The 22,414-nt window shown below is 40.8% G+C and overlaps 2 protein-coding genes across 5 annotated transcripts; one reads left to right on the forward strand and one right to left on the reverse strand.

Annotated features, from left to right (window-relative positions):
- The first annotated feature begins 1,953 nt into the window (after positions 1-1,953).
- On the forward strand, positions 1,954-5,313 carry LOC308106574 (protein C19orf12 homolog). Of its 4 annotated transcripts, none has more exons than XM_080458400.1 (3): positions 1,954-2,044; positions 3,172-3,357; positions 4,103-5,313. In XM_080458400.1, the coding sequence occupies exons 2-3, from the start codon at positions 3,186-3,188 to the stop codon at positions 4,366-4,368; spliced, it is 438 nt and encodes a 145-aa protein (XP_080314526.1). In that variant the 5' UTR covers positions 1,954-2,044; positions 3,172-3,185; the 3' UTR covers positions 4,369-5,313. The 4 variants fall into 4 exon arrangements, with proteins under 4 accessions (XP_080314526.1, XP_080314527.1, XP_080314528.1 ...); XM_080458401.1 differs by having other exon boundaries at positions 3,183-3,357; XM_080458402.1 differs by having other exon boundaries at positions 1,954-1,995.
- Positions 5,314-6,068: 755 nt separating this feature from the next.
- On the reverse strand, positions 6,069-21,076 carry LOC308106570 (AP-2 complex subunit alpha-2-like). The gene is made up of 22 exons (XM_080458395.1): positions 20,846-21,076; positions 18,871-18,939; positions 18,348-18,490; positions 17,514-17,707; positions 16,908-17,037; positions 16,162-16,263; positions 15,976-16,084; positions 15,746-15,896; positions 15,434-15,602; positions 14,563-14,700; positions 14,304-14,486; positions 14,032-14,129; positions 12,766-12,997; positions 11,740-11,904; positions 9,408-9,541; positions 8,687-8,769; positions 8,453-8,543; positions 8,188-8,310; positions 7,990-8,106; positions 7,321-7,390; positions 6,896-7,030; positions 6,069-6,710 (listed from the first exon to the last, which is right to left on the reverse strand). Exons 1-22 carry the CDS (start codon positions 20,910-20,912, stop codon positions 6,633-6,635), a joined length of 2,781 nt encoding a protein of 926 aa, XP_080314521.1. The 5' UTR covers positions 20,913-21,076; the 3' UTR covers positions 6,069-6,632.
- Positions 21,077-22,414: the final 1,338 nt, after the last annotated feature.

The following is a 22,414-nucleotide window of genomic DNA, read 5'->3' on the forward strand; positions in this document are numbered from 1 at the left end:
CGGAGTTGACGTGACAACAACAAACAAGGAAGCTTTATTACTGTTATCAGAGTCCAGAAAAGAGACAATCAAGTTTACCACAAATTACGTTTATGAGCTACGGTTTAATATAATTGTATAACCATTAAAATTTGCATTGTTTTTGACTTTTACAAATCTTGTAATAATTTAAACCGTGCGAGTTCATTTTTGTTCGAACTGCACAAAGTTTACTGTAACTCAGTGTGCCAGAACAGCTGTAGATATGTACATATCTTGTGTATTCTGGTCACAGTTTAGTGTAACATTGCATCGTCTTGTTATGTCCTCTGTCATTGATGGATAAATCAATGAAGAAAGTAAGAAGTTTAGCAAAACAACAACAACCTCACATCTTCACCTCTAGAAAACAAATCGACCCCGTTTAGATCTGGCAGCCCGTCAGTGTCTGTCTGGGCAGGATCTATCTATCTATCTATCTATCTATCTATCTATCTATCTATCTATCTATCTATCTATCTATCTATCTATCTATCTATCTATCTATCTATCTATCTATCTATCTATCTATCTATCTATCTATCTATCTATCTATCTATCTATCTATCTATCTATCTTTTTTTAAAGGGGACATATCATGCTAAATCCACTTTTTTAGCCCTTAAATGCATTTTGGTGTATATTTAGAGTGTTTAGAAGTACAGAAAAGTTCAAAGTAGTCTCTTCAGGTGCTCCGTTGATATCTTTATATTCTGTTTTGGTCATATTTTGCGATCGGTTTCGATTTTTCTATTCTCTATTACGTTTTTTGAACAATGACGTCACAGTATTCTCAGCGGAACTGCCAAATTAGGACATCGACGTTTCGAGCAATCCGCCATTTTTGTTTCTCGCTGCGATTTTGTAGTCCAACCGAAGTTACGAGAGGATAAGGCGAAATGTTCGGTTGTTGGATGTAGTAACCCACAAGCTTCGTTACACCGTCTCCCAGCATCAGAACCTTTTCGAAGTGCCTGGTTGAGTTTTATTTTTCACAGAAATGTACCCACATCTGTGGGTAAGGTCATTTTTGTGTGCGCGAATCACTTTAAGGACGACTGCTTCAGCAACCTCCGCCAGTATAAAGAAGGATTTGCCGAAAGACTTCGTCTGATTGAGCGGTCAGTTCCTTCTATCTATGGAGACGACGAACAGAGCACTTCGGTAAGCTGTATATAACGCTACAAAGTGTGATGATAAGACGTCCCTGTCATTGTTTTGTTAGCATTAGCAGTTGCACCGTCTTCATATGTTAGCGCTGTGTGCTCGTTTTAGATTATAATGTAACTTCTGTGTTAAATAGTCGTTGTAATACAGGCAGTATTGTAGTAGTGGGCATGGATGGAGAAGTTAGTGTAAATATAGTAACACACCATTGCGTTACATCCATATGAAGACGTTGTTCTGTAGGTGCATCATCGTCATTTTCATCTCGCTCCGCCGGGTCCGACTCTGGCTCCAACATGTATGGCTGGATGGACAAATCTTCCGTTGTTGACATTTTGTAAATAATGTGTGAATATAAAGTTTCTGCGCCGCTAGATAATTGTATCTGTTCTATCAAACTACAAAGATGGCCGAACAGGGTGACGTTGAACCGAGTGTGACCTCTGCAACCTGGAGAAGAGGCGGGGTATGAAGTGTCTCATTTGCATTTGAAGAGACCGCCCCAAAACGAGTTGCTCTCAGAAGCGCATCAGAAAAGGGGTTGAAAAGGGGCCTGTGGAGCTATAATAATGAGGAATTCAGACCCAAGCATTGCAGTTTCGCGTTGTATAGACCACAACTGTATGATTTATATGTAAAAAGGAAGGATTTAAAAGCATGATATGTCTCCTTTAAGTCCTTCTAATTTATACTGCTGCACTGAAAACGGCATGTCAATACAGCATGTAACCTGGTGGGGTCGCTGTGCAGCCGGAACCTGTTTCTACTGCACTTAGATGAGGACGGAGAAGAAGAGAAGTTGGCGTAAATGTGAGTGAGAAGACTTTCCTCCGTTTACACTCTTAAAACAGGTCTAAAGGTAAGAAATATCACTCTGATTTCACTTTGGTTTTACAGAATGAATCGGGACAGTTTGGTTTTATGTGGAATAGTCTGCCAGGCCGTCATGTTTAACTGATAAAAACAGAGGTGTTTTTTTTTTAGCTCCCACTTGACCGAGAGTAAACAGATCCTCCTCACATTGTACACACGTAATATTAAGTTTTAAATATAAATCTCTATTTAAATGGATGATTTCTTTGAAACAGCCAGAGGAACAAAAGTTAAAGTTGGTTTTCTGCCGGTACAGGAGTGAAAGAGAAAGTGTTCAGACAGGAAAATACGACTTGTTTCTTTCTGTTTCGTGTTCCTGGGACTGGTTGAATATATCTGAAGAGTCTGAATGATCCTGAAAACACCGAGACTCTGATCGGAATGATTTGAGAAATTATACTTCTACCCCTCTTCTATACAGCTTTGTCCAGTTTATCCAGTTTAGGATTAGTGACCTGACATACACACTCTCTTTCAGACTGATCCATTCCAGAGTCACTCAAGCAAAAGCTTTTGGCATATGGAGTGACATTTGAGTACCAAGAGAAAACCCAAACGTGTAAACTTCTAACTGTGAGCCAAAAGTGCTCACCATTACACCTTTACACACTTCACCACCATGCAGGAAACAATTCCAACTGTTTCTTCAACATTTTTTCTGGTTCCAATTCATCCCAATCTCCAATCCGGCCTCAGACGATTATAAACCGTAAACACTAGTATGCCCTTTTACTGTATTTCTTCTCTGATGTAACCCTTGTTTGTAATGTATTTACTGGGAATTGCAGTGTTTTAGAAAGGAAAAATTAATTGAGTCCCATTTGTCTACTTTTGAGGCCAAAACTTCAAGAAAATGTAAAAAATATAAAAGCAAAACGATTTTTGTTGACATCAATAACTACTATATACTGTTGGATTTAGGCTAAAAAATGAAGCCAGTGTTCATCCATCTGATTATTTTGTTGTTTGTTGAGACTAAATCTGCCTTACTGGGCTTGCAGCACTGACTGTTACACTGAGCTCTACCTGCAGTCCGAGCCATTCAACACAGCCACAAGAGTTCTCGACTTCCAACGTGCTGCTTGTGTGTTTTGTGTTGAGAGTCCATGTTAGTGTCTCCTCAGTGCATGAGCGCAGCGATGGCACCACGAGTGGACGACATCATGCGTCTGTGCTGCGAGATCTCGGCTCAGGAGCAGATCAAGGTGGCAGTGAAGAAGGCTGCTGAAGGAGCCGCCATGGCTGGGGGCGCCGCTTTCATAGGGGGCATGTTAGCCGGACCGCCGGGAATCGCTGTGGGTGAGTAAGAAGATTCTCCTCTGTAGCGACTCCGAGTCTGACGAGGTCGTACATGTGGAGACCAAACCGAGAAGTGACATGAAGAAATAGGTCTAGTTTCCCTATGTGGGACTAATAAAGTCTTGTCTTGTCTTATTTTAACCTATGGTATTCAACTTATCAGGCGTCGCTTTTACGAGCTAAATAATCTAGTTATGACTCTTTTAGGCCCCGTTTACAACGTTTCCAGTGAAACCGTACCGTTTTCATTTCAGAAAAGTTTTGTTTTCACACAGCAACGTTTTGAAAACGATGTCCGTTTACACGGAAATGGAAGAAACAGTGATTACAATGTTGTCGGTGTGTTGGGCTACTAGTGGGTGCTGTTGCTTGTTTTTGTGATGAAACCACACACACGTGCAGCAAAGAACAAGACGCTCTAAACATTCACAATGAGAGTACGGAGACATTCTAGTGGACAGACGACCAAGTTGGATTGTTATTACAGTGACTTTCCACTATAAAACTACTAAGTCCTAGGAGAATAAGGACTGGGAGTCATGACACTCTGGAGGAAACACTGTTCTGATTGGTCCTCTACTGAGCATGTGCAGAACAACAACGGCAGCCTCCAGAGTGGTGTTGTGTGCGTTTTGACTGATTAGATACCATTAAAATATACTTTGTAGAAAAGCCTAAAGGGTGATATGGTCAAAATGCTGTGGCGTGGCTTTGCCGTGCGCTCAGACCGTCTCTGGTTGAACAGGTGGCGTGATGGGCAGCGTGTTCGCCAGCTGGTGGGCAAGTGGAAAGTTCCGGCCGCTCCCTGAGATCCTGCTGGAGCTGCCTCAGCAGCAACAGAAGAAACTCTACAACGATGTGATGGCGGTGCTGGGGAACCTGGACTGGACGGACGCCGCCCAGCTCATTGCCTTCGTGATGGGCAGGAGCTCGTTACAGCAGCAGGTCACCGCCGCTCTTCTCAACTACGTCGCCAAAGAGCTGCGAGCAGAGGTCAAGTACTCGGACTGAAGCTCCCGTAGCTCTGAAAGGACTCCTGACTCAGAACGAGACGTTTTGTCTACTCCGTAACAGACACTAAGTTTTTTAAACTTTAAATGCAGCAGTTCATCTGGGCTTAGAAACTATTTATTGTCAGCTGGTTTCTCAAATATTGAAATGAAGGTTTCTCCCTGTACTTTTGATACCAAACTGAGCTCTTTCTTTCCATTCAGCAATTGATCTCTAAAATCCGATTCTAGCGCTTATTTATCGATTTAGCTCTGAATCACTGTGCATGCTGTTCTATTAGGAAGAGCATAAAAAGATACATTTATTCTCATCATCAACCTGGGATTAAAATCTCAATTCACTTATTTAATCAGTTTCCTACTATTTTTAATCTCAGAATAACATTTATTTCCAGGAAGTCTGAATTGAAAGTGGTAAAAATATCTTGATGGTAATTTTTCAAATATTTCCTTATTGATTTACTTTGTGTGTATATCCATCAGGTATTTTTTTGGTTTATTCTTGTGTTTTTATCAAAATAAAATTCAGGATCAAACTTGAGATTTTAGATTTCTTTTTTTAAACTCGTGTTTTTGTCATAAAAATAAATAAAAGGTTTGTATTTGTTTGAGGCACTTTTTTAATTGGTATAAACTGATTAAATGTTAAAATCAGTTTATGCTGATTAAGTAGAATTAGGATATGAAACATGATTTATTTAGCAGCACCACAATCCTCCATAATAATGTTCAAATTTTTGCTTCAACCTAGTTTTTCTGATCGGTTTGTTTCCTCGAGGTAGTTTGCAACAGACGCAAATCCAGGTGTTAAATGACCTACCCTGTTGGAAGACGAATGGTTCTCCCACTGATCTAAATCTGCATGTTCCTGTTTTGACGAAAGGTCAGAAATGTATGCCCTGTCAATTTAATGGAAATCAGTAAACTTTATAAAAGTACCATTTTTAAATAACTACGTACTTCTTTCTCTTCAGTTTGTCTAAAGATATCAAACCAAGAGTTTTTTTCTATTTATGTTTCTGTTTATACTCGTTCAAAAAAGAATACAAAAAATCCATAATTCATCAACTGAAAAGAACTCTAGGTACCAGTCAAGATGTGTGTGTGTGTGTGTGTGTGTGTGTGTGTGTGTGTGTGTGTGTGTGTGTGTGTGTGTGTGTGTGTGTGTGTGTGTGTGTGTGTGTGTGTGTGTGTGTGTGTGTGTGTGTGTGTCTTTACACTGAAAGGGAAGAAGTATGTAACGAGATGATTTGTGGTTCACCAGATCTTACGCATCTGCATGTTTGATATAATTTGGAAAGAGTTTCCTTATACATTCCGAGGGACTCCAACCCTAATCGACAAGTCACAACTGAAAAAAAACCACAACAGATTTAACCGTTTGTATGACATCAGGTTAGACTTTGTATTTGTCTCTATGCAGATCAGAATTACCTGCTGTCTGATTATTTGAGTTGCTCATGTTTATTTTCCACCAAAAACGTAAACCACTGTGAATTTAAAGGGAGATTATTAATGACAAAGAACTACAAAATGAATTTAGACTGCAGACTGGATGAATACGCAGAAAAAAGTGAATCATATTAATAAAATGAGTCAAACGACCTCTGTGGAGGCTTTAGTTGATTCTCCGGAGAGGCAGAGTAACATGAATCTGGAATACAGACTGTTTCTGATGAAAGGATTGCGATAAAGACGGATGTGTTGAACACCAGACTGCTTTATTGAAATAAGGAGGCAGTGTTTAGTCCTGCGAGGCAGTTCGGAGCGGACGACGTCCCTCCAGTCTCATTAAAGGATTCAACTGAAGTTTACAGGCACGACGTGAAGAGTTACGAAAGATATTCAGGAAAAATACATTACAAGTGAAACAACAAACCTTAGTGTTCCAAACTCTTGAGTGTGAGTGTGTGAAATCCCCTGAAATGTCTGTCCTGAGAGAGACGTGTGAAACAAGGAGGCTTTAATAGTGTCCGTGATTGTGTGTTTCTACTTTCACTGAAGTGCAGCGAGTGTCTTTGTGAAACAAGCGTCTCAGACTTCCAGGTTTCTGAAACGGTACCCAACATCCGGCGAAACAAACATTCAGCTAAGGTGCTCGCAGTCAGAGTGCAAACATAGAGTTTAAAGCAGAGACGTGTTAGTAAGGCCCTGTGCAGCAAAACAAACAAACACATTTAAATCTGTTGACATGTAGAGCTCGTCAAATTAAAAAAAAACAAAAAAAACAACAAACTCTATTGTACAAAGGATCTGACGTGGAGACTAAAACTGTTCACAGAGCAGATCACACAGTCGCTGAGACACCGAGTCCCTGCTGGTCCGGAGGGTGAGGCGGTACATCTGGAACACACACACACACACACACACCAAGGTTTTTACAGTTCACAAAGACAAACATAAAAACTATATCTTCATCCCACGTTGTCGTCACACAACAAGCTGCCCCAGAGTTTCTGGATGTTTTGACCAGCGTGCGTGCGTCCGTCTCTCTCTAACTAGTATAACGTGAACGTGTGTGTGCTCACCTCAGCCTGTGGGTTGGGCTCCAGCCGGATGAGGCAGCCCACCTGAGTGCTCTTGGTGTGAATCACTCCGGCTCCGACGAAATTTGCAGGATTTGGATCGACTCCGTCCAACAGAGCCACACCGAAACCCAAAATCTGTTCGTTCGCACAGACAACCACATCATTAACCTTGCCTTAAATAAAGGTGCAGCTGCTGCAGGTTTCTGGAATCTGTCAGATTCACGACAATTATTTTTTTTTTTTAATTAATTCGAGTGCTTTAGTTTTCTTTTATTCTCTCTGACTGTTGTACTGACTGGCTGGTACTTTAAATATCACCATAATCCAAATGATAACTGTCAAGATTTGATTATCAGTGACTGATTTGTGCAGAACCGTCATGAGCAAGAGTTGATCAGACGTCAGGGCGGAGCAGGTTTCCTCACCTTGGCTTTGGCAACGTCTGAGTCCATCGGATGATTGGCCTTGAAGATTTTCTGAACCTCTTGCTGAGGACTGAGGACACAGAAGAGAAAGTTTTTACCTTCTTGTACAAAAGAAATGTGAAAAACCGGATGTTTTCAACCAAATCTGTACCTGTGGAGATATTTATCCAGTATTAAAGCTTAATTATGTAACTTTATGTCAGTAGTTTCCAGGAGTTTTTACTATTCAAATGTGAGTTCTTCCTCTTCTGTTAAGATGAGTGATGGATGACTTTCAGTATGATTCACAACACCATCTGGTGGCACAAAGTGGGATTGCAGCACAGATGGAGGCGTTACCCGTTTCGCTTTGGTAGATTTCCTAATTTATATTATAATCATTGTTTTTCATTTTTTGGGGGGAGAATTTTTCTGGAATTTCACTGTATTTTGCATCAGAACATCTTATAATTTAAAGATTATGGCACGATTTTACCAGTCCGGCCAACTCAAGATGAAACTGGGTGGAATGTGGCTCCTGAACTAACATCAGTCTGACATCCTGGATTTATCTCCTTTCTTTTTTGGTTCCCATCACTACAACATGCTGTAAACCTGCATGATCCCTTTTTAAGTTTGTCTTCGTGTTTACATCTCGAGGAGAAGTTTGAATGAGGTTTGAATCCTCACGCTCCGAGCTGCTTCCAGCGCTGGAAGAAGTCTTCCGACGTCATCTCGGTGGGCTGGAAGAACTTGTTCAGCATCACCGGGAGTTTCACCGCCACGTTTTGTAAAGCTCCCCCGTATCTGTTCACACACACACAGTCAGCGGTGTGACGCAGACATGAACTCACTGATAAAAGGTAATTCCTTCTTCCACACACCAACCTGAACTGGATGTTGAGTACGGGAGCGTCTGTGAAGTCAGACAGACACTCGATGTTGAGGATCAGCTGGACCTGAGCTCCTCCCTCGATTATGGGGTCAACGGTCTTAGCGTGGATGTTCAGCTGTGGAGGAGATGGTCAAGGACTGTGTAGACCTATAGCAGGTGATTATGAGGATTTGAAGGAGTGGCAGGCGGCATAGGCTGGGTCAGTAACTACTGGAGGAAAGTTTTGTAACGAGATGTTATGGAGCAGTGGAAAGGATATGAGCTTTGAGTGTGTCGTCACTGGACACTGAGCAGGTGAAACTGAGGAACTGAGTGGACGTCTTGTTCCCAATGAACACATACATACGACCTGCGGGACAAAAACATGCTCATTATACACAGGTTGTCCTTTGCTGAGTAATCTTCAAACGATGAAGCATAACGACAAAACTCTAAATCATAAAAAGGTGCAGAAGTGAGGAGAAAAGAAGGAAAACTGTCGGATGTGTTCACCCAGGTTCTGCCGGTATTCAGTTTTCAGTCCAATCTGCAGAAGCTGGTTCTCGTAGATCACGCCATTGTTCTTACAAACAAACCTAGAAGCGGACAAAAACAGTAGAATTTACAAGAGAGGCTGTTGGAGAGAACTTGTAAACACATTTGTGGTCCCTGACGGAGAGGGAGCTCGACGGCCCCTCCAGATAATGGCGAAGTGTTTAATACAATCTGAACAAAGCGATGAAGATGAAGGTCCAGTGTAGCCGAGACTATTGGGCAGTAGGTGTTTCTTCATGATGGACAAAGTGTCAGCAGAGGCTGAACCAGGCTGCTTCTCAATAAATGATGTCGGAGACACTAAGTTCACAGGACAGTCCTGCTTCCTGCTGGTTTCAATGTCAGGTGTCACACGGCTTTGTTTAGATCAGGGGCATGAAACATAAAGTTCATGGGACAAAACTGGCCCACGAGAGGCTCTAATCCAGCCAAACAATAAAGACAATTGGAAACATTTCAAAGAAAACAGATTTTTTTTTTTTTTTTTTAAACAAATCTCATGAGTAGTGACACAACACTGAGACGTGAGCCGAGATGTTGTGACGCTGCCAGGTAAGATAGCAAACTGGCATTAGCCTCAAAGCCACGCTGTCACGGTGAGTTTGTAAAAACAGCCATAATGCATCGTCGCCGCTTCTTATCACACCGTTATATAAAGTCTACCTGTGTGATCCCCCACCTGGAAAAATGCTCTTCTGAAACTTCAGTGGACGAGGTGGAGCTGTCAGAAAACACATCCACCAGCAGACTGGCTCCTGTTGACGGTGCGGTGGAGTTCAGGTTCAGCGTGTCTGTGAAGGATTGGCTGGGAACCTGCCAGAGAAGAAACAGCATTCATTGTCCCCGACACACAAAACGCTTCACACAGCAACTCTGTCAAAACCCCATGTCGCAGGTAATGTTCATTAGGTAGGGTTTCCCTTCAACACATGCAGGGTCTTTAGTTACTTTATTGTTAATAAGTGTAAACGGGAGCAGAACTTTTTCTGTGAACAAACGTTAGGATATGAAGCATCGTCTCATCTTTTAGTTTCCAGTATTAGATCATCTAGTCCAGCGGCGTCAAACTCATTTCAGTTCAAGGGAAACATACAGTCCAATATCAATATCAGTCCAATAGAGCGGTTGGATAAGTAAAGTAGTGCTATTAAAAACACTTCAAATTGAAAGTTTTCTTTGTTGTGGCACAGAGTAGATGTTTTGAAAAAGTCAATGTTTTTTTTTTTCCAAATTCTTTTTATTTACTTTTTATTAAATTGTGATTAGTTACAGATACCTAATGAGAACACACAAAACTCTTTAGCACTGCGAGACACAACACAGAGCAGCTTCTAAACACCACTTGCACCAATACAATGTTTAAGTGTTTTCAAGACTCCACATGATTTCGTGCCCCTGTAATTTTTTTCATTGTGCCATCACTCTACCATTGGCCGAGGAGTCGGCACGATGGGGGTAAAGTAGGAGGGGCGGGGTCTGTCGGTGGAGTGGAGGTCCTCCAACAGGGAGGGAGGAGACTGATGGAGAGACAAACAGAAGGAGGAGAGGAGAACAGGAAGAGGAAGGAAGAGATGAAGGTAAGGACCCAGGAAAGAAAACGAGAAGAAACTAAAAGGGAAAAGACTTGGACCACCGATAATGTAATAATGCTGGCCTTTCCCAATGGAATAAAGCCCATACAGTTAGAATTTAATAACTTGCCAGTTATATAATAATAATTATATGATCATAGTAATAATAACTTTATTTACAAAGCACTTTTCTAAAACATGGTTACAAAGTGCTTTACATTAAAAAAAAGAAAATTGTTGGTTAAAAAATCCTTTTAAAATGTAATAACTGCAAACAAAATAATATAATAATACATAATAGGACTGAATTTACTGGAAGTAACAGCTTTTGTTTTGCAGGTTTGTGCAGTTTGCTTATCAAAAACAGGTTCAGTGTGGAGGTCTGCCAGCTTTATGACCAAAAGAGCTGATGTCGTCACTTTCTACCAAATCAAATTTACCTTCAGCTGCAAAGCACATTTAACCTTAAAAATGAAGCTAACACAGCTTATAAAGTTTCATATATATATATATATATATATTTTGATATACATATAAAAACTGTAGCTTATGTTGCATTTATGAACTTTAATTACAATCTAGGATAATAAACCTTTCATGACATTTTCAGCCACTTTGAACTCGATTTTAGCCTCATCGCTTTAGTTTTATCAGCATTTTTGAGATTTTTTTTTTTTTGTACATTTTAGCAGTTTTAACCATTTCGGCTCTTTTTAAAACAGTTTTTCATGATTCTCCTTCCATTTCTAAGCTTTATTTATTTTAGAAATCCTTGTCATTTAAAGTTTTTTCTAAGCCGTTTTTCAAGTTTTTCTAGATTTCTTGTGGTTTTTTTGTTATTGTGTCTTTTTTGAAAGCTGTTTTTAGCCAGGAGTCCTTCTAAAAAAAATTCTATTGTGTTAATGGAATAAAAATAAGACAAAATGTTTAATGGTGTATAATTTTGTGAACGCTCCAGAAGGTGGGGGTGGGGTTATCAAAGCCATTCATTGAGGCTACAAACCCTGCGGCACTTTGTTTCAATCATGGTTGTAAAAAATATTTTACTCTTTGACAACCCTATTGTCAGTTTATCACAGCATTGGCTTTATCACTTTCAGAATGGAAAAAATTATTACATTACTGGTCGTGAGAAGGAGCAAAGGCAGTGAAATGTGAATAAGCAGGAAAACATGGACGCACACTCTCAGGAAGGCCTGAATCCCGGTGGTGAGACAAATTTGGGAATAAAACACACGTTTATCAACGTGCTGATTTTTAGAATAGAATCGATATTCTAAACAACGTAACTCCACATAGAGCAGCAATTCACACTCCATTGAATAACACATCAAATAAGTCAATGCCATATGTGTTAAAAGACTTTTCCTTGTCATAAAAGTTGAAAATCTAACTGCAGTTGTGCAGACCCGACTGTTTCTTCTCTGATCTGTGACTCGCCTTGTTTGTGGGCTCGGGGTTGTCGCCGTGCTCCGTGCTGCCATTGACGTGTCGTCGAGAGTCGTCTATGTCTGGCAGTTTTCCCGAGCCCTTCTTCTTCTTCAGCTTGGCCAGGATCGAAGACTCTCTCTCCGGGAACGGAGGCATTTCTTCTAACACCGTGGCCTGTGGAGACGCACGGAGCGAAGCGTCGGAAACGCACATTTAAAGCAGAAATGCTCAACCAGCAGCTCCACGAGAACATACTGAACAATCCAGCTTTAAAAAAAAAAAATTTCAAAAACGTTAAATAATGAAAAGTCCACATTCCTCTGTGTTAAAGCAAAGAGACACAAGGGAAAAGTTTACCTACATTTAATTAAATATCCTTTCACAAATCTAGTTGAACGCTTCATAGAAATGTAAGATTACTTTCAGCAGTTTTTAATAAGTCCTGCTGAAAATTGCAATTAAAAACCTCCTCAAACCAATTCCGTCACATGCAGCAGGTTTGTTGTGTCGGAAAACACAAGAAATGACTCAAATTTTAGCGTCACTTCATAAAACGGCGAGCGAGTTATTGTCTGAGTCATTATTTTCCCCAAACTAAATTTAATATACATACTACTCATGATATTTTGTAAGAAGAAAATGAAATGTATCATCAGGTTAAATAACAGAAAAAGAAAAAAAGCGGGGGAAAAACGGGAAAAAGAAAAAAGATTCAAAAAGGGAAAAAATATGTGAACTTCTCATTACTCTTCATCTGCTTTTCTTTTCCATTCCTTTAGGAGTCTTTATGTATCAAAAAAAAACAAACAACAAACAAAATCTCAGTGTTGTGTAGAAATGCCCATATTTATAAGTAAGTTGTTGATGTTGTGTGGCGCTACGACACAAACAAATTGGCCTACTGTCATGTTTTCTCTCATGAACTTCACATTCCACTTAGAATGACGAGTCCCACCGCCCCTCCAGAGACCTGCCTCTCACGGAGCCGCTCTTTTGATTTGACTTTAACCGGCAGGCTCTCGGTACGTCACTGACCAGGATGTCGGTGCTGGCGATGCAGCTGAGCCGCAGGTACTCCACCGCTCTCTGCTGCAGCTCCACGTCGGCGTTGCGGAGCTGGCTGTCGGAGCGCAGGACGTCCTGGATGGTGGCCTTCACCTCTGGGAACAGGTTGATGAACTTGATGTAAGCCGACAGTAAGAGCGCCCGCGTTGGCACGGAGCACAGGTGGAACTTGGAGTGAAGGAGGTTGAACTGGACCAGAGGGCTGGAACACGAGACACACAGGACACAGACACGTCGAAAACAGACACAACACAATATGTGCTCTGCCTAATGAACAATAGTTTTTATTACAGGTCTTATTCAAGATAACACACCAATACGCATCTACTCTCACTTTGATCTATAAATGTCGATCCATGCGACTACTGCATTCATACCAGTTTACACTGAAAATTATTTGGTACTTGACAAGATTCAAAATCCTATTGTTAGACATGACTGATAATTTGGCTTTTTAAAAGCCATTTAATTACTTTTAGTGCTTGATTTTACCGTCTAATCTTAAATTCACATTCGAATGTTTTGGGAAGATTTCTTATCACATAAAATGTGCTTGCTGCATGGACAGATAATTTCTATAGTTAAGTATTTTTCTTATCACATTTAGTGTTTATATCTTATATTTGGAAAGTGTATTGATTAGTTGTTGTTTTTTTTACTTTTTGTTGTTTTGTGGTTATTTAAGTTTGTGAGTGTGTGATTGGAAAGAACAAAGTCTTTTATTTTTTGGTCCAACTTTTATCTTATCAGTTCCACAAACTAGACTCTCTCCTGATATTTCACTTTGAATGAATGAATGAATGAATGAATGAATGAATGGTAATTAACTATAAATCATCAGTACGTACGGTAAGTCGATCTTTATTCATTAAGTCAGGAAGTCAATTGGCAAAGAATCTGCACATCAATAAGTGAACCAGCGAGCTCAGTGAACTGGTGAGTCGGCTGGTCTTTAAACTTGCCAGTAACTCAAGTTGTTACTAACTCATTCAATAAGTCGGCCAGAGAGACTGTAATTTAGAAGTTTTTGAGGAAGTAAAAAAAAAAAAGAAAAACACAAATGATTGAATGACTGGTAGTACTGAAGCTGAAATACATGTAAGGAAGTGACTTTTTCCAGACCCAATCACAACAAAGATCCGGTAATATGATTTTTCCATGACAATCTTCACGTTAATCTCAGTAAATGATGTGATTATCTGGAGAGTAGAATAAGTTTTTGGAGGACATTTGCACCTTGAACGTGAGTCACCAGCGACAAGGTTTCCAAACTCTCCCAGGATGTAACCACCTACTTTAACCAGGTTTTCATGGCAGGCGGGAGCCTGGAGTGCCTGCAAGTCAGGAAAGACAAGGGGGGGGAGGAGAGAAGAGTTGGAATGGGACAAAGAAAAGTGTTTTGATTTCCCCCTGATATGATGTAAGTTACAAAGGTGTAGAAAATGCATGAAACTTCACTACACAGATCCGCCAGGAGTTCAGATGATGACGTTAATCTCCAAACTCACCTCAAAAACCGTCTTGGCGGCGTAGCCTTGCACGTCGTCTTGGTTTATAACAATCTGGATGACACGGTACCAAACCTCCTCGCTGACGTAGTCGCCGGCGATGCGGATGAGGTTGAGGATGGTGTCCACGTACCAGGTGTAGTCCACGGCGTATTTTTCTGCGAGGATCGCCACCTTTAGCACCTGAGAGGGAGAGGCCAGTGTTAAGTCTGAAGTAAAGCACAGAGGGAATTCCCAGCCAGCAGGTCCGGTAACCCACTATCTCCTCTCTGATGGAGTAGTCCGCCGTCTCCAGGTAGCTCAGCATCTCGGCCACGATCTGCTTGGCGTTGCTGCGGTCACACATGGCGTAGAGCAGATCCACCGCCCGCTGGCGCACGCTCACGTCTCTCTCTGTCTGTGTGGGAAACAAACACGATGAAAACCTGGAGCCATTTTATGGAGGGAAGTTTGGGAATTCTGGATAAAGTAACGGAGAGCCGACAATCACGTGAAACATTCCCACAAAAAACATCACATATTAATTTGGCCATCACAATTAAAATGGCCAACCTCTTGCGGGCCACTTTTGACCCACGGGCCTTAGGTTTGACAGCCCTGCTGTAAACAATTACCTTGCATTAAAAAGGGTATTTTGAGTGTAAATGTTGTTCTTGATCCTCTCAGAAATATTCAGACGACCTTTAGACCTTGAGTCTTTTAAAGATTTTTGACCTAATTTGGATATTGATGCTTAAACCGCAGGTTTGTACAACGGACCACATAAACAAATACGTTATTATTTAGGAACCGATTAAGAAAAAGAGAATCTGCATAGTTTCATAAATTCAGTGTTTTTGTTTTGACTTTTCATCACTTTTGGCTGCAGCATTTAATGAGCTTGTGAACCATGAGTTCTGACATCATGCTAAAGCACATTGTTGGTTTTGGTGAATCATTCTGACAAACCACTGAGATGTCTAGAGCAGTGATGAGTCATGAAAACCACTTCTGGCATTACTGGAATTAGTCTAATTGAATGAGCTGCGACACTGTAGCTCAAGGAGACTTCCTGACTGCCCCCAAATCCTTATTTATTATCTTACTGTGAGCACCGTAAAGGAAAGACGTGCGAGTGTGATTCATTGCACCTTCAGAGCGTTGATCACAGTTTCAATGTGAGTCTTCACGGCCTCGTGAGAGAACTCGGAGCTGGCCAGCGTGCACATGCTCTCCAGAGCCAGGTAGCGGAGGTTGGTTTCCCTGTGCTGTAAAAACTGGCCCAGCTGGTTGCAGGCTCGTACCAGCAAGGTGGGCTCGCTGGGAGACGAGACAGAACAACAAGCTGTGGTTTTTTTACAGACATATTTCAACATGAACGATTGCACAGGGACCAGAGCTCATGGCAGCTGGTCGATAGGAGGGGTTAGCTGAAGTAGCTCCAGCGCAGAAACATGGCTGACCTGTCATGGTGGATGATGAGGGCGATGGCTTCAAACAGAACCGCGTTCTTGGCGTTGGAGTGCTGAACCTTCTTCGACTTGGGCGGCTCCTGGGCTTTATTGAGGATTGTCTCTAGACACTCTGTGAGACGACTCCGCAGTGACGCGTCCTCTGTAAACACAAAGACAGTACAGTGTAATAATGAACATTTGAAAAAAAAAATTTATGAGATGAGGTTATTGCAGGTTACCTGGTGGAGGGTAACACTGCAGCAGGCGCAGCAGTTTGACCGATAGCCACGGTGCAGGGACGAAGTAATATGTGTAGTCCTGGAGGTCGATGGACGCCGACGTCACAATCTGGAAGAACAGAACAAATCGAACGTTCAACCCAGGAGAGCTCAAGGAGCCATGCGAAGGGTCCGGCTGACACCCACCCTGCTGAGCCGGGTTATCGCCAGCGACAAGGAGGTCTTGAACTCGTCTGGACTCTTCTGGGCCAGCGTGGTGATGAGGCTGGTGGCCGCTGTGACCACGCCCTGAAAACACAGCAACAGCCTACAATTCACAGGAAATGAGCAAGAAATGATGCGTTGTTTCAAAAGAAGAAGAAACTGTATGAGCTGTGGCAAGACTGGATGATAGATGGTGGCCAGAAAAGTTGGAACGTTGTCTTTGATATTCAATTTCAAATGTCACAAAGACAACAAAGCAAATCCTGAATTTCTGAAAAATGATTTGTCTTTAATAATTACATATGTAGTTCAGTTCTTTTAAGGTTTTGCATTATGGCCTAAAGCAGCTCGTTACACTTTTTAACTGCTGAAATACATTTTTCTTCTCATATGTGAATATATTTTTTAGCCGTTGCAGTTACATTACTTGCATTATCACTCTTTAAACTCCTAAGTAAATGTATGTTTTTTATGTCTTGTGGTTTTGTTTAATCTAAAGATTGGTATAGTTTTGCCATAATTTGAATCTGATGCCAGAATTATATGTGAACAAGGTGGAAAAGGGAAACCAGAGACTGGAAAAGACCATTTTTAAATAACTGTCGTCATCAAATCGTTTGTTATGTGTGTTCTTTCCCCCTCGACTCTTCATAGATGAAACCTGCTGGGAGTTAGAATGCAGTATGTGCAGTGAATGTGTAAAGGGGGTGTGTTGGATCCGCTCTGACCAGGTGCTGATCGTTGAGCAGGTGGACCACCCGCGCTGTCCAATCCCCCATTGGGATGAGGTCTGGGGAGGTCCTGTTGAGTCGCAATAGACAGAGAGCTGCACTCTGCTTCACACTGTCCATGGTGTCTCTGGAAAAAAAACAATCACTTTCAACTACCCGATAGAGAAAATGTATTAAAGCTCAAAACATCTACTTAAATGGTTACATTCGCATTCAGAAAAAACACCAGATTAACTGTAAATCACTGGTAAACGCAGTTTTAATCCCACAGATACTCAGATCAAAATCAATGTGTCAGCAAATTTGAGTTAATTTGATAGCTAAATTTTGATTTCTCGCTGACTGGGTGAGTACATCTTCAAAAAACTGCAGCTCTCGTGGTGCGTTTCCACTGCACAAAAGTCAGAATAAACCAAAATATGCAACACTTTCAAAGAAACATACCAAGTGTAAAGAAAAATGTCAAACATAAAGAGAAAAACTCTGGATTTTTTTAACAAAAAAACCCACATTTGAATCCACTCATTTTCCACCTATTTTTCAATACATCACTAGCTGTTACAATCATTTATCTGTACTGATCTGTAATATCCAGGTACAAACCCTGCGACCAGGATGCGGGGGATGTCCAAGGCGAAGGCCTCGGCCATTTCTCTGCTGCCCACGTTGGCGATGCAGTGCAGAGCGAGGTTCATGAAGGTGGGGTTACGGCTGGACAGGTCATTCTTCAGCGCGTTGTTGATGAGACGGATGAGATCGCTGTTGGAGTTCACCAGCACCGAGATGAAGAGGTAACCCTGGAGGAGACACCGGGAAACACGGTTGGGCCAAACGTCATCAGATTAAAGAGAAACTGTATGCAGGCGATACAGAAAATGATGTTGGTTTTTTTTCCAGAAGACACTTTAAAACATTGGTGTCAAACAAATGAAATTTAAAGGTTATTATGGAAATATTTTACCGGTCTGCCCCATTCAAGATGAAATTGTACTGTATGTCGCCCCTGAACTAAACTGTGTTTTACACTCGTCGTTTAAACCAAACCAACACATAAAAATCCTTCTATTCTTTACTAATATTGTAAATGTTCCAGGTAGAGCTGATTAAAAGTGAGCGGGATTCAAAAAGCTCTCCAAGCTCTTATGTGAAACTAAAAATAAGAAAAAGGATCTACCAGTCTTGAAATATTTGAAACGGAAGCTGGTTTTTCTAGAGGAAGAGGAGACGGTTTGGTGTATAAACAAATCTCCAGGTACACTGAACTTACCAGACTGGATCTGTGTAACAGTGTAACAGTGTACCAGAGCCTGTCTCAGGCCCTGATTGAACACAATTTTCAAGTGAAAAGGGCAAACTTTGGTTAAACAACGGCTTTGGCAGTCACTAAAAACAGCCCCTGTATTAAAACCCACTACCAGAGCCCAGCAGTATACGTACGATTTGTTTCTCCGTGTACTTGTTGGAGCTGAGCAGGTTGACGGCCTCCATGTGTCCAAAGTCGATGTCATGGCCCAGGAGGAAGATGAAGAGCAGCTTGCACACGTACTTCTTTTTGCTGTAGCCGTCAAGTGCTTTGTCTCCTGATTGGACACACAAACAATAACGTTAACGGACTAATATTATTCTCCCAAGAGGTATAAAAAAAACTGGCTGCCATTCAAGCCACTACTTTTCATTCAGAAGCCGTTAAGACAGAAATCCAGCCTTTTCTGGTGTCTGGGCTTCATTTGAGAAAAGTGGCTTATAGTTCCCACTCTGACAAACTAATGGGGATTTTTCATTAAAACATCATGATCAAAACATGACATTTAAAGCATTTAAAAAATAAAACGAATGTATTTTCACAAGTTACCTTTCTAAGTTACTATTTGTTGTAGTAAAGTAACTCCATTACTTTTTAATTTTTTTGTAACAAGTGTACTTGTCTTCAGTGTGTTGCGTAACAGTTGTCAGCACCTACCTTTAAACTTGGACCGGATGTTGGCCAGTTCTTTGTTTATCCTCTTGATCTCGGCCTCTTTACTTTTACCTGCAACAAGACGAAGATACTTTCAGATCAGAGATACAGAAGCGGTGGGTTAAGACCCAAAAGTGGGTCGTTGAATCAGTGCAGACCTGTGATTGGATGAAAAAACACTTAAGATAAATGTTACTGTAAGAACCATTCAGTGGAGGTCAAAACAGTTTTTCTACACAAGTAAACTGAGCCTGATAAAACACATATACTATGGAGGACAAACAATGTGTTTTGTGCAACGAAGTCTTAAAGGTTGTAACTATAATTGAGTATTAAGTGGAAGATTTCCCAATCACATCCCCATTTGTTGGTCATTTCTTCGTTCGTCTTTAAATTGCCAAACTGTATTTCAGAAATCGAGGACTTTTCTTTAGTTTGGCCGAAGCCTGGCAATAAAACCAGTTTGTCACATTAAAAACAATTGTTTTAGATGGTTGTCATTCATCACCACACATACATCATTATTTCTGGTTTCATGGGATGATGAAGCTCCGAGATATGAATGAAGAATAATGATCAATAAAGACCACTTATAAAATGTTAAAACTGAGATAAAAAAATATATATATAATTTTGAAGCTGAAGACTAAAAACATTCAGTAGAATACAGAATGACCTAATCATCTCAATAGTGATAACACTCTAATATAATTACATATTTGAAATAATAGCAGAGGGAGGTGATCCCCTTTTGAGGATTGTATCATCTACATTAAATAATATGTTTGAATCATTAAATTCAGGAATATCCAGAGAAACCTCAGAGGAAAAAGATTTGATCGCAGATCGCTTGGGAATTAAGAACAAATGTAAGGAGTGGAGGAAATCACTGCAAAAGAACAAACTCCTAATAAACTATGAATAAAGCTGTAACTATCAGGGCTGTACAATATATCACAGATTGATCATTAGACTCACTGAACTAAGAACTAACAGAATTTTAAATATGTAATCTGATTAGTTTACATGTCCAGAACTAATCAATAAGAACCACACTAAATAAATAAAACAAAAATAATAACAAAATACTGATCATTTGAAGTTGTTATTGTTATAATTATGGACATGCACTGCAGTGATTCTTAACCTGTTTACTTCTGCAGTCCCCCGGAAAGAAAAGCTTTGGACCAATTTTAATGTCTGATTGGTATAAAAAGATATTACACAGTGAAGCCAAATCAAACCCCTTCTTCAACCTGGGAAGTGTATTTTTCTGTTTTTCTCCAATAAGGGAAACATTTGTTTGCATGTGATGAGTGAAGAAAACACCCAGATTGGACTTCCTTATCCTTTGAGATGCCCCTGCTTCTGCACATTCACATTAAATGAATTTACGTTTACATTTACACAGCCAGTCTAACAGGGTAGATCCGGCAGACACACGCCTGTGTATGTTATTTCTATCTTCAGTAAAATCATGTGTTTATTTCATTATTATTATTATTATTATTATTCTTCCAGGGACACTTCCTGGATGTTTAACAGCTGCACCTTCACAGAACAGTAAACACACCAGGGCTCAGGGTTCGGATGAGGAAACGGGGAACACTAAGAGGTTAACTGAGGGGTAAATGTTGCACATGTGAGGCAGCAGAAAGTGATTTTAGTGGGTCTTTCTGTCCACTACTTTTCGGGGCGCTGGTCTGGTCCACGCCCTTTGACTTGACGTTAGCCGCTCGGAGCTAAAGCCCGTTTTAACGAGCCAGCGGGGGCTCACAGCCCACAGCTGCGGGGTGTTTCCGTCTATAACACGCCTTAAAGTTCGACTTTTAACAAACCCGTGTACACAGCGAGAAAACGACAGAAGATTTCGCCTAGAAAGTGCTGCTCTGGGTGTCACCCCGGCTAACTTGTCACTAGCGAACCCGAGAAGAAGAAGAAGAAGAGGTGTCAGTGAAGGTGATGAAAACAAACTTACAGTTCCTGATGTCGGAGATGAACACGGCCAGGCCGCGCATCCCGTCCGCTTTAGACACCGTGGGCATCGTCTCCTCTCCCGTCACAACCTCTCCAGGACTTTAGAGTAACGTAACGGAGTAACGTGACTTTGTTTCACAAGTTGTTTTGCTACAGCAGCTAGCTGTGGCTGTGCACTCCAGGGAGGGAGCCCCCGATACGTGACGGAGGCGCCGGCGAGCGGCCGCGTTCCAACACATGGCGGTACAAACCCTCCGGAAACCTCCGAGTGGAGCGCGCGGCCGCGTTCCAAACATGTGGGCTTTCACTGACTGCACCGGCAGGGTGTAGTGCCTCATCAGGCCGCAGGGGGCGGGGTTGTAACTCCAGTCACAATGCTCACGGTCAAATGAAATTAATCGAAATGAATTTGTCGAGTACTTTTCATGTGAGAAAACAATGCAACGCAAAGTGCTATGCACAAAATAATCAATTCATTACCCCAACTGAAAGTCCCTCTCGAGCCCACGAAAACCACAGAAACCCCAAATGCTCACATGTGGAAATTTTTAAGGAATTATTTTTTGATATGTGTTTTTATTTGATTCTCTCGGTATCTTTATATAAGTATTTGTTATGTGTTTTAACAAGTTTAAATAGTCTGTCATTTATTTCTTTGTAAAGCTTTAATACATTTCTATAAATCAGTTTCCCTTGCCTTATAAATGACACCATGTAAGAGTAAGAACCAGAGTTTATGGGATTTTAGCAGTCTTATTTTCTGTTGGATGGAAATCAAATAAATCATGAAACATCACTGTCATGATATTCCAGCAAACTCCTTTTTTTTCTATTGCAGTGTTTATGAATGTAAGAAATAAATGTTTAAACTACTAAATAATGTTGAATTTCAATCAAATATATTGCTGGAATCAGTTTAATCAGATCCTTTTTTTTGAGATTTTAAATTCTGACAATTTAGGATTCTATAGAGACACAATTAGAAAAAAAGTAAACACAATCAAGTAGTCACTCTATATTGGAAGACCTTGGGACATTTCTAATTTCTTGGTTTTCAGTGAAAGCTGGAACTTCATATGTGGACTGAAATTGGTTCAAAAGACACAATGGAGCTCAGTTATGCCTTAATAGAGAAAAAGCCAATAAACTGCAGTCCGATGAGACACTGACTGATGGTCACTAACAGGACAAGAAGGAATTGAGTCAGCTTTTGTAGGACACATCTTTCAACAGTGTACAGGCTGAGTGGATGTTTGACTCCATCTACCTCCAGGAAGAACAAACTCCAAAGAAATACTGAAAAAGAAAGACTGCCACTCATTTCCACAGAGTCTAATTTCTCACTCTGCAGTCTTGTTTAACTTTGTGTCAGAAGAAACTGGTCTGGTTCTTCCAGATTGTCTGAAAACAATTCCCGTTTTATTTCTCCAACAGTTTTTGTATTCAATCAGTGTTTGAGCAATCAGTACATAAAATCAAATTTCATTAACCATCATCAGACCTTTATTGAACTTTTAGGAAATGCTTCCAAAGATGTACAAATCACAGTTAAACGTTTGTAAAGGAATCC

This window comes from Lipophrys pholis (assembly GCF_963383615.2).
Source record: "Lipophrys pholis genome assembly, chromosome: 2".
Taxonomy (NCBI): Eukaryota; Metazoa; Chordata; class Actinopteri; order Blenniiformes; family Blenniidae; genus Lipophrys; species Lipophrys pholis.